Source organism: Oncorhynchus gorbuscha, linkage group LG02 (assembly GCF_021184085.1).
Source record: "Oncorhynchus gorbuscha isolate QuinsamMale2020 ecotype Even-year linkage group LG02, OgorEven_v1.0, whole genome shotgun sequence".
NCBI classification, from domain to species: Eukaryota; Metazoa; Chordata; class Actinopteri; order Salmoniformes; family Salmonidae; genus Oncorhynchus; species Oncorhynchus gorbuscha.
In genome coordinates this window covers 36,238,679-36,251,213 of record NC_060174.1, presented here as the reverse complement: position 1 = coordinate 36,251,213, position 12,535 = coordinate 36,238,679, and the positions used below count along the sequence as shown (strand labels likewise).

The 12,535-nt window shown below is 42.9% G+C and overlaps 1 protein-coding gene across 1 annotated transcript in view; it reads right to left on the bottom strand.

Annotated features, from left to right (window-relative positions):
* The window catches only part of LOC124001617 (C2 domain-containing protein 5-like), a 41,726-nt gene that overhangs the window by 19,656 nt on the left and 9,535 nt on the right, over positions 1 to 12,535 (bottom strand). The window contains 5 exon segments of the mRNA XM_046308571.1: positions 1,151 to 1,259; positions 3,804 to 3,892; positions 4,583 to 4,798; positions 5,239 to 5,375; positions 5,377 to 5,394. Of these exon segments, the coding sequence (XP_046164527.1) occupies positions 1,151 to 1,259; positions 3,804 to 3,892; positions 4,583 to 4,798; positions 5,239 to 5,375; positions 5,377 to 5,394 (569 nt within the window).

Below are 12,535 nucleotides of genomic sequence, written 5' to 3'. Positions count from 1 at the left end.
TTTGTTTGTATACTGCCATATGTTGATAACATAGCTAAGTTTGACACTGGTATGGGCTAGTAAATATCCTAAATCTCGCTAGTTAAGACGCAAGCTGAAACTGCGGAGAGAGAATTCACTTTGTCACTTTCAGGGGTGTGAATATTTATATAAAGTAGATAATACATTTATTGAAAATTAAATAGAACTAACATTTCTTAAAACATGTTTTCACTTTGTCATTATGGGGTATTGTACTTAATGGGTGAGGAAAAATAAATTAATTAATTCTGAATTAAGGCTATAACACAAAATGTGGAATAAGTCAAGGAGAATGAATACTTTCTGAAGACACTGTAAATATCAGATGAAGTCCATTATTTGCTACCTGGACTTTAAGCCCTTTTTCTACTTACGCATGTCCCCAAATCCCCACCAGAGAGGATACCTGACGTGACACTTTCCTGACGTGACGATCCACTGTCGTGCAGAGTAAGAGATGTGATCAAGTTACACTTGAAATTCACTATTGTTTGCCAGAGAAATATCTTATAACTTTAACTATCTTCAGCTCAGGGCTCCAGCTATACATTTGCTCACTTGCTAGCTAAAAGAGCAAAATCTCTCTTCAATTTTAGCCCAGAATTTCAAGTTGAACTTGATCACTTGTTGGTAACAGTAAAGACAACCAATCCCCACCTGGTTCAAGAGCCCTGCTGTCTAATATTTGTTTCTGCAGCAAACCATTTGTGATAGTTGTAAAACTTTATGAGCTGGGGTGTCTGTCCTTGCATTAGTTTATGTTCGCTTGCGCTTCTTAGCATTTAGCTAGCATCCGCTATGGGAATTCGCTTGTACTTTGTTAGCGTTACTATTATTATTTATTTTTACTTTTGAAAAAAAGCACCCCCTTCTGTACACTGCCAGCAATACCGTAAAACCCGGTTTGGTACAGTAATAGTATATAGGTATGAAAACCTGGATACCTCCCAATCCTAATTAACTCTAGCTGACTAACACACTGATCCCACGATGTGTGACACACCCCTCACCCACTGGGTGAGCGAGTCATGTAATAAACATGATCGAACTAGCCTGGAAACTACAGTGCAACATGTAATATAACATGTATTTTCTTATAGCCAGGACGGTGCGTTCTTGTGGAACTCACCGGGGTTGTGTATGCGGTCAAGCAGCTTGACCGAGCGGGTGCTGACCACGCCCCCGACGTGAACCAAGAAGCCAGGGGGGAAACAGGTCAACGTGAAGATGGGGAACTCCTGAAAAGATACAAATAGGGTCAGTTACAGTAAAAGTCAGGAGTCAGGGTTCAAACCTGTCTCCAGGACATCTGTTTCCTTGGGAGACAGTAGAATTAAGGATTGGCATGCTCAACCTGGTCTTCTTCAAACAATAACATGCAGGGTTGTAAGGGCATAAGATAGAAGAGAAAAACCCATACTGACTTGGTCTCTGTCCACACATATACACAGTGCCTTCGGAAAGTATTCTGACCCCTTGACATTCTCACGTTGTTAGGTTACAGCCTTATTCTAAAATGAATTTGTTTTTTACTAATCAATCTACGCACAATAACCCATAATGACAAACCAAAAACAGGTTTTTAGATATTTTAGCAAATGTAAAAAGACTGAAATATCACATTTAAATAAGTATTCAGACCCTTTACTCAGTACTTTGCTGAAGCACCTTTGGCAGCGATTTCCACCTTGAGTCTTCTTGGGTATGACACTACAAGCTTGGCACAACTGTATTTGGGGAGTTTCTCCCATTCTTCTCTGCAGATCTTCTCATGTTCTGTCAGATTGGATGGGTAGCATTGCTGCACAGCTATTTTCAGGTTTCTCCAAAGATGTTAGATCGGGTTCAAGTCCGGGTTTTGGCTGGGCCACTCGTACTTTTCCCGAAGTCACTCCTGCGTTGTCTTGGCTGTGTGCTCAGGGTTGTTGTCCTGTTGGAAGGTGAACCTTCGCCCCAGTCTGAGGTCCTGAGCGCTCTGGAGCATGTTTTCATCAAGGATCTCTGTATTTTGCTATGTTCATCTTTCCCTCGATCCTGACTAGTCTCCCAGTCCCTGCCGACGTCCCCACCGCATGATACTCCCATCACCATGTTCCACCGTAGAGATGATGCCAGGTTTCCTCCAGACGTGATGCTTGGAATTCAGGCCAAATAATTCAATCTTGGTTTCATCAGACCAGCGAATCTTGTTTCTCATGGTCTGAGAATCTTTAGATGCCTTTTGGCAAACTCCAAGTGAGATGTCATGTGCCTTTTACTGAAGAGTGTCTTCCATCTGGCCATTCTACCATAAAGGCCTGATTTGGTGGAGTGCTGCAGAGATGGTTGTCCTGAAAGATTTTTCCATCTCCCTCGAGGAACGCCAGAACTCTTTCAGAGTGACTTTCGCATTCTTGGTCATCTCCCTGACCAAGGCCCTCCTCCCCCGATTGCTCTGTTTGGCCGGGCGGCCAGCTCTAGGAAGAGTCTTCGTTGTTCCAAGCTTCTTACACTTAAGAATTATGGTGGCCCCTGTCTTCTTGGAGACCTTCAATGCTGCAGAAATGTTTTGGTACCCTTCACCAGATCTGTGCAGACACAATCCTGTCTCGGGCTCTATAGACAATTCCTACAACCTCATGGCTTGGTTTTTGCTCTGACATGCACTGTCAACTGTGGGACCTTATATAGACAGATATGTGCCTTTACAAATCATGTCCAATCAATTGATTGGGGGAGGTAAACAAGAACCGGATGGTCACTCTGACAGAGCTCCAGAGTTCCTCTGTGGAGATGGGAGAACCTTCCAGAAGGACAACCATCGATGCTGCACTCCACCAAACAGGAATTTATGGTAGAGTGGCCAGACGGAAGCCACTCCTCAGTAAAAGGCACTACAGCCTGCTTGGACTTTGCCAAAAGACATCTAAAGACATCCCTCACGACGCCAGGACAGCGGAGTCAATCACCACCTTCCGGAGACACCTGAAACCCCACCTCTTTAAGGAATACCTAGGATAGGAGAAGTAATCCTTCTCACCCCCCCCCTTTAAGATGTAGATGCACTATTGTAAAGTGACTGTTCCACTGGATGTCATAAGGTGAATGCACCAATTTGTAAGTCGCTCTGGATAAGAGCGTCTGCTAAATGACTTAAATGCAAAATGCAAATGCAAATCTAAAGGACTCTCAATGGGAGAAACTCCCAAATAGAGGTGTGCCAAGCTTGTAGTGTCATACCCAAGAAGACTTGAAGCTACAATCACTGCCAAAGGTGCTTCAACAAAGTACTGAGTAAAGGTTCTGAATACTTATGTAAATATAAATATTTGTTCATATGTTTGCAAAAAAAATCTAAAAAACTGTTTTTGCTTTATCATTATGGGGTAAATGTGTGTAGATTGATTAAGTAAAAAAGAATACATTTCAGAATCAGGCTGTAACGTAACAAAATGTGGAAAAAGTCAAGGTGTCTGAATAGTTTCCGAATGCACTGTAAGGAGAGGAAACCACTGTAAACTGTTGAGAAGCAGCCCAACTAAAGACTAAAACCCCTGAGCAGAACTCAGGCAGGAAAGAGGTTTGATAGAAGCATCCAGAACAAACACTGTGTGTGTGTCATACCCTGGTGTTTACAAATATACCAGAGGGTGAGGCTCCCTGAGAGGAAGGAGTGGTCAAGAAGATGGAGAGACGGAACATTATTCACGAACATAATCATACTTCACCCTCACAAACTCTTCACAATTCACCCTTTCACAAAGCAAAATGCAGTGCGGTGTGTGTCCGGTGTGTGTGCTTACCCTCTGCTCCAGAGCTGATTGGGTATGTTGTCTGAGGAGGGTCTTCAGAGGCCCAGCCTCTTTTCCAACGCTGCCCCCACTCCCCATCCCTGATAGGACGAGAGAACACCACTTCACCAATCACATCGCTTCATCACAGAAAGCTGGCATTCGTCGACAACCACAAGTATGTAAGTAGCCTTGCAAGAGCCTTAGCTTGTGCGAGCTGGAACACCTCGACAACCATGCAAATTCCAGATGAAGTGTCCCTTAGAATACTAAGCTAATATCTACATAGCATTTATCATACACCTTTGCTAATGACAACATTCCCATAAATCTACCTGTGACGATAGAGAACATTCACATAGCTGCTTTATTATCCCCTCTGTACACTACTGCATACTACACCACCATAGAGACTTGCAAAAGGGGGTGATTGTGGGGGGGCTGGACATGCCTTAAACCACACATTGGGGTATAAAAACATGGGCAGGGGGTCACTCCAGGGCAGTTAGTATCAGGGCCAGAGACCAGCAAGGATGGACATTTCACCCAAGGTTAAGTGGGGTAAAGTTCGAGAGGAGCACATTTATGGCTGTTAGAGGTTGTAGATGCAGTTTGTAAAAGGTGTTTTAGTGCTTCATGACTTCTGAACTTTGTGCCCTACCAGAGACTATAATAAAGGCTATTTAACTATTTAAGTGTAACAAGTGTTATAAGGGGTGTTGTTGGGCTTTATGACTCCTGCAGGGTGTTATAGTGTTAAAGACAGTTATAGACCTTCATGACCGTCCTACCGGAGGCCGCCAGCATCAGCTCTTCACTGAATGATACAGTCTTTCTCAACACAGACCCCTCTGATTGGACAGAGGGGAGAGGGGGTGGGGTGTAGGCTCTGAGGGCAGACCCAATGCTGCACAGGATTAGCCCAGAGGAAGGAAGGGACGGGGAATCGAAGGAGAGGGTGGGGGAACTGGGACAGAGGAAGACCCCAGGACTAGACACAAACCTCTCTGCAGAGAAAGAGGTGAAGAGAGAGAGAGAGGCAGGAGGTAGGGAGACAGAAAACAAAGAGAAAACAAGAAGACAGCAAGAAAAGCAGAAAAGAAAGACAGTGGAGGAGAGTCACATGATTTGAAATCTGACAGGGGGAAAAAAGGGAAATACAACTCCTTTAGGAAGAAGGGAGTTGGGGAAGAGAGGAAGTGAGGGGGATCAAAGGGTGTATTTCCACCAGTAAGGGGAGCCATGTCCTGTCCTAGGGGAAGTGTGGGTTATTATAGAACTATGGTCAACAGCTGCTGTCAGTGTGATTCTAACAAAATTACTTGAAATAAATCAATAAAAACAATGAACTGGGATAGCAAAATAAACAACTCAGTGAGTTTCTGAGTGGGGATGAGGAAAGGTGCAGAGAGGGGAGGAGAGGGTGAGGAGGCTGGTGAGGTCTTACCAATCCTGGGCGTCAGACTGAGGTCTGTGTCTGAGGAGGAGGACTGGCGACTGCATGGCTTGGATGGAGAGAAGGGAGGAGGAGAGGAGGAAGGAAGGGTTCTGAGAGGCGTGGGGGGCCGGAGAGGGAATGGGGGGGTCCTCACTGAACACGGGCCTGCCAGGAGAACACACACACCCATCAGTCAGTGTGGGTGTGGTGTAGAGAGATGCTTTGCTGATAGATGTATGTGAAGTGTGTGGAATGCAAATTACTTGGCCGCGGAACAGAAAGCCAAGCACATGAAGCGTAAGCACAGCGTTTCCCTTAGATTAATTTAGCAGTGGGGGGGGGGGGCACTGCTGCAAAAACATTGCCACCACTCCAAAACATCTGACTAAAATAGGTGCTTCAACAAAGTACTTAGTACGTAGAATGTATGCACACATGACTGTAAGTCGCTTTGGATAAAAGCGTCTGCTAAATGGCATATATTATTATATTATTATATTAAAGGATCTGAATTAATTGTCATCATTACAAATATATATATTTAAAAAATAAATTTTAACAAAAATAAATAAAAATTAAAATACTTTTTTAAAATTGAATTTTAAAATGTAAAAAAATATATATATTTAAAAAAAATCAGTATCAGCTTTGTTTGGTCCTCGAAATATCGGTTGTTTTTTTATTAAAAAATACATTTAAAAAACAGTTTTTGCTCAGCCATTATGGAGTATGTGTAGATTGATGGGGGAGGGAACTATTTAATCTATTTTAAAATAAGGCTGTAACGTAACAAAAATGTGGAAAGAGTCAAGGGGTCTTAATAGTTAACTAACCTAAATGCACTGTATATTTTGTACCAGTCCAAAGTTTGGACACACCTACTTAATTAAGGGTTTTTCTAAATTTTGACTATTTCTACATTGTAGAACACTAATGAAGACATCAAAACCATGAAATAACACATATGGAATCATGTAGTACCAAAAATGTGTTAAACAAAACAAAATCTATTTTGAATTTGAGATTCTTCAAAGTAGCCACCCTTTGCCTTGTCAGCTTTGAACACTTGGCATTCTCTCAAGCAGCCTCATGAGGTAGTCAACTGGAATGCATGGATTTTTACAAATTATCTTTGAAAGACAGGGTCTTGAAAGAGATGTTTCTTTTCATGCTGAGATTACTAAAAGGACACCAATAATAAGAAGAGACTGGGTTGGGCCAAGAAACACGAGCAATATGGACATGAGATCAGTGGAAATCTGTCCTCTGGTCCGAAAATCTCAAATTTGGACTTTGGGTTCCAACCGCCGTGTCTTGGTGAGACAGGGTAGGTGAACGGAAGATCTATGCATGTGTGTATCCCACTGTAATGCATGGGGGGGGGGAAGGAGGTGTGATGGTGCTTTGCTGGTGACACTGTCTGTGATTCATTTAGAATTCAAGGCACACTTAACCAGCATGGCTACCACAGCATTCTGCAGCGATACGCCATCCCATCTGGTATGTGCTTAGTGGGACTACCATTTGTTTTCAACAAGACAATGACCCAACACACCTACAGGCTGTGTAAGGGAAATTTGACCAAGAAGGAGAGTAATGAGTGCTGCATCAGATGACCTGGCCTCCACAATCATCCGATCTCAACCCAATTGAGATGGTTTGGAATGAGTGACAAGGGAAAACGTATGTGGGAACTCCTTCAAGACTGTGGGAAAAACATTCCAGGTGAAGCTGGTTGAAAGAATGCCAAGTGTGTGAATATTTTTGTTATTTTTTAAATTTAACCTAGACAAGTCAATCCTTATTTACAATGATGGCCTACCCCGGCCAAACCCAGACGACGCTGGGCCAATTCTGCACCCCCATAAGGGGCTCCCAATCCCAGCCGGTGGTGATACAGCCTGGATCAAGGCAAAGGGTGGCTACTTTGAAGAATCTAAAATATATTTTGATTTGTTTATTTCACTGTTTTGATGTCTCCACTATTATTCTACAATATCGAAAACAGTTTAAAAAATAAAAGGAAAACCCTTGAATGGGTAGGTGTGTACAAACTTTTGAATCTGTTTATATATATATATATATATATATATATAATTTATTTTAAAATGGGGGTGTAAAATTTTCAGTGTAAACTTAAATTATTAAAACCAGATAAGGCAAAATAGAAAGCCGAAATGGCTGATGTTGAGAGATAGATGGGAGGTGTTGAATGGAGCTAAAGGATGGGACTAATAACAAGATTAACATTGTAAAACATACAGGATCTGTAAAATGTATATAGGTTAGGAACTTTTGTGAAATAGCACAGTTACAAATAGAAATCAAACTGGATGGAAATAGAGGAAGGACTAAGAACAAACAAAAGAGAACTATTATCAAGTAGACTGTCCGTAAAATGTGTATAAGATGTATAAATTGAAGGTAAAAGCAGAAGTGTTTATTAGTTTACTCCAATTGGGGGATCGGTGGTAGGGTTTGCGGGTAATAAAGGTGGTCTTTAAAAAGTATGTATGTCTATATAGGTATGTGTATGTATATACAGTGCCTTGCGAAAGTATTCGGCCCCCTTGAACTTTGCGACCTTTTGCCACATTTCAGGCTTCAAACAAAGATATAAAACTGTATTTTTTTGTGAAGAATCAACAAGTGGGACACAATCATGAAGCGGAACGACATTTATTGGATATTTCAAAATTTAACAAATCAAAAAATGAAACATTGGGCGTGCAAAATTATTCAGCCCCCTTAAGTTAATACTTTGTAGCGCCACCTTTTGCTGCGATTACAGCTGTAAGTCGCTTGGGGTATGTCTATCAGTTTTGCACATCGAGAGACTGAAATTTTTTCCCATTCCTCCTTGCAAAACAGCTCGAGCTCAGTGAGGTTGGATGGAGAGCATTTGTGAACAGCAGTTTTCAGTTCTTTCCACAGATTCTCGATTGGATTCAGGTCTGGACTTTGACTTGGCCATTCTAACACCTGGATATGTTTATTTTTTAACCATTCCATTGTAGATTTTGCTTCATATTTGGATCATTGTCTTGTTGGAAGACAAATCTCCGTCCCAGTCTCAGGTCTTTTGCAGACTCCATCAGGTTTTCTTCCAGAATGGTCCTGTATTTTGCTCCATCCATCTTCCCATCAATTTTAACCATCTTCCCTTTCCCTGCTGAAGAAAAGCAGGCCCAAACCATGATGCTGCCACCACCATGTTTGACAGTGGGGATGGTGTGTTCAGGGTGATGAGTTGTGTTGCTTTTACGCCAAACATAACGTTTTGCATTGTTGCCAAAAAGCTCAATTTTGGTTTCATCTGACCAGAGCACCTTCTTCCACATGTTTGTTGTGTCTCCCATGTGGCTTGTGGCAAACTTTAAACAACACTTTTTATGGATATCTTTAAGAAATGGCTTTCTTCTTGCCACTCTTGCATAAAGGCCAGATTTGTGCAATATACGACTGATTGTTGTCCTATGGACAGAGTCTCCCACCTCAGCTGTAGATCTCTGCAGTTCATCCAGAGTGATCATGGGCCTCTTGGCTGCATCTCTGATCAGTCTTCTCCTTGTATGAGCTGAAAGTTTAGAGGGACGGCCAGGTCTTGGTAGATTTGCAGTGGTCTGATACTCCTTCCATTTCAATATTATCGCTTGCACAGTGCTCCTTGGGATGTTTAAAGCTTGGGAAATCTTTTTGTATCTAAATCCGGCTTTAAACTTCTTCACAACAGTATCTCGGACCTGCCTGGTGTGTTCCTTGTTCTTCATGATGCTCTCTGCGCTTTTAACGGACCTCTGAGACTATCACAGTGCAGGTGTATTTATACGGAGACTTGATTACACACAGGTGGATTGTATTTATCATCATTAGTCATTTAGGTCAACATTGGATCATTCAGAGATCCTCACTGAACTTCTGGAGAGAGTTTGCTGCACTGAAAGTAAAGGGGCTGAATAATTTTGCACGCCCAATTTTTCAGTTTTTGATTTGTTAAAAAAGTTTGAAATATCCAATAAATGTCGTTCCACTTCATGATTGTGTCCCACTTGTTGATTCTTCACAAAAAAAATACAGTTTTATATCTTTATGTTTGAAGCCTGAAATGTGGCAAAACGTCGCAAAGTTCAAGGGGCCGAATACTTTCGCAAGGCACTGTATGTGTATATGTATGCATGTGTGTATGGATATATATATATATTTACCATTAAAATATATGGGGAATTGGAAATGATGCAGACAATTACATTGATGGAAGCAACATTCTTTCTGCAATATTAAGCTAATCCACCCCTTAGAAAAAAAGAAGAAAAAAACATCTGCTAACCTATGTGTATGAAACCAATCACATTTGATGACTGGGAATATATATATACCCTGATGAAGACAGCTTGGCTGTCGAAATGTTGGTAATTCAATTTTTGCATCTGAGCTCCTAGAGTGTGCGGCTCTCTTTTATTTTCAAGTTTTCTATTCCGCTAGCCAGCACCATCTTAATAGGTTTGTGTTTCTTCTAGATGGGAATATAGATATACCTGTTGGTGAAAAAATTAAATTAAACGTAGGGCGTGGATCAGATAACCAGTCAGTATCTGGTTTGATCACCATTTGCCTAATGCAGTACGACACATCTCCTTCACATGGAGTTGATCAGGTTGTTGATTGTGGCCTGTGGAATGTTGTCCCACTTCTCTTCAATGGCTGTGCAAAGTTGCTGTATAGTGACGGGAACTGGAACAAGCCATCGTTCGAGTCGATCCAGAGCATCCCAAACATGCTCAATGCCTGCCCATACCATAACCCCACCGCCACCATGGGGCATTCTGTTCACATCAGCAAACCGTTCACCCACACAACGGTTGAAACCGGGATTCAGTTGCCAGTTGCCATTGAAGCATTTGCCCGCTGAAGTCTGTTACAAAGCCGAACTGCAGTTGGGTCAAGACCATGGTGAGGAGGAAAAGCATGCAGATTAGCTTCCCCGAGACTGTTTTTGACCGTTTGTGCAGAAATTCTTTAGTTGTACAAATCCACAATTTCATCAACTGTCCAGGTGGCTGGTCTCAGACGATCCCACAGGTGAAGAAGCAGGATGTAGAGGTCCTGGGCTAGTTACACTTGGTCTACGGAGGCCAGTTGGATGTACTGCCAAATTCTCTAAAACGAACATCCAATTCTCTGGCAACAGCTCTGGTGGACATCCCTGCAGTGAACATGCCATAATACGCTCCCTCAAAACTTCAGACATCTGTGGCATTGTGTTGTGTGACAAAACTAAACATTTTAGAGTTGCCTTTTATTGTCCCCAGCTCAAGGTTCACCTGTGTAATGAGCATGCCGTTTAATCAGTTTCTTGATATTCCACACCTTTCAGGTGGATGGATTATCTTGGCAAAGGAGAATTGCTCACTAACAGGGATGTATACAAATTGGTGCACAAAATGTGAGAGAAATAAGCTTTTTGTGCATATGGAACATTTTTGTGATGTTTTATTTCAGCTGATGAAACACGGGACCAACACTTATGCAGCGTTGATATTTTTTTACCTCTTTTTCCCCCCAAATTTTTTGTTGCCCTTTTTCTCCCCAACTGTGTGGTATCCAATTGGTAGTTACAGTCTTGTCTCATCGCTGCAACTTCCGTACGGACTCAGGAGAGGCGAGAGCCGTGAGTCTTCCGAAACACAACCCAACCAAGCCGCACTGCTTCTTGACAACGCCCACTTAACCTGGAAGCCAGCCGCACCAATGTGTCGGAGGAAACACTGTGCACATGGCGACCGTGTCAGCGAGATCTGCGCCCAGTCCGCCACAGGAGTCGCTAGTACGCGATGGGACAAGGACATCCCTGCCGGCCAATCCCTCCCCTAGTCCATTATGCACTGGCCCATGGGTCTCCCGGTCACGGCCGGCTGCGACAGAGCCTGGATTCGAACCCAGAATCTCTAGTGGCACAGCTAGCATTGTGATGCAGTGCCTTAGACCACTGCACCACTCGGGAGGCCTCGTTGATATTTTTGTTCAGTATATTTTTTTATATATAAGATTATCTTTCAGAACTAACAGTCAGGGAGAAACTACATTTCCAAATTTACATGGCATGGGGGCCCCCATTGATTTAGTTATAATGTTTATGTGACTCAGCATAAGAACACTGCATAAGCCATGGCAAAATGTGTAGAATTGCAGGAAATCTGCTTTAAAACAGCAACAGTTTGTCTCTGCGGCCAAGAGGGCTTCTAAAATCTTGGGTCGGAGACCGCACCATTGGCCACACCCACTAAAACACTTTCACAACACCCACAATTTAAGCACCATTTTGATCCAGAAAAAAACTTTACCACCACTGCTGAAAAAAATCCTAAGGGAAACACTGGTAAACAGAAACACAGATACTGTATATCCAACTGAGGAGGAAAGCACGGCAGAAACACACACACACACACACACAAACATGGGCCATACCAAAACAACACCAAAGGAATGAGCAGTTTCTTGTAGTGGAATTTAAAATTCAACTGAATTGAAATGGAATTGAGCACAACAGGTTTCTGAGTGACTGCGCCTTGGAGACAAATAAAGTTGACTAAACTAAAACTGGACTAAGACGGGTGCTGAGGACAGGTGGAAGGGATGGATCTGCTTGGGTGGGTATCTAATGTACAACAGTGTGTGTGGCTCTGCCTGTAGGGGCTCTATGATTGGCTGAGGGCGACAAAGGAAGAGTTTGGGGCTGTGGATGCCACCATCTTCTCATCTAATGGCAAGGAAGGGGTTCTCCTTGTTACTTTTGTTTTTTTAGGAAGGGGGAGGTAATTATCTCTCGTTTCTCTGTCCCTTGCTCTGGCTTTCCCTTTCCACCCCCCTTCACCTCAGTCTCCTAACCTCTCTTTAATAATCTCTCCCCCCCTCTCTATGTACCAGTGAAGACCCATGTAGGAACACAGAAGTTCTGGGACAATATTTCTCTCCCTCAATCCCCTTCTCTCTCGCTCTCTCACTCTGAACCAGTAACGATCAGCCTTCCTCTTTCCCTCCCTCCTTCACTCTCCCTCTTTTTCTCTGTCCGTACCAGTGAAGACCAGAGTAGGGACAGAGACAGAGAAGTTCTGGGAGTGGGACAGTCTCTGAGAGCTGCAGGTTGAGTGGACAGGGCTGTTGTGGGTGGAGCGACATCCGTGGGCCAGGGGAGACCTGAACCATTCACCACGCAGAGACGGACAGAGTGGACGAATCCAAACGCACACAGCAAGAGAAGAGCCAATCCGTGTGCAGCAAAGGTAGAGAAGAAGAGAAACACAACACA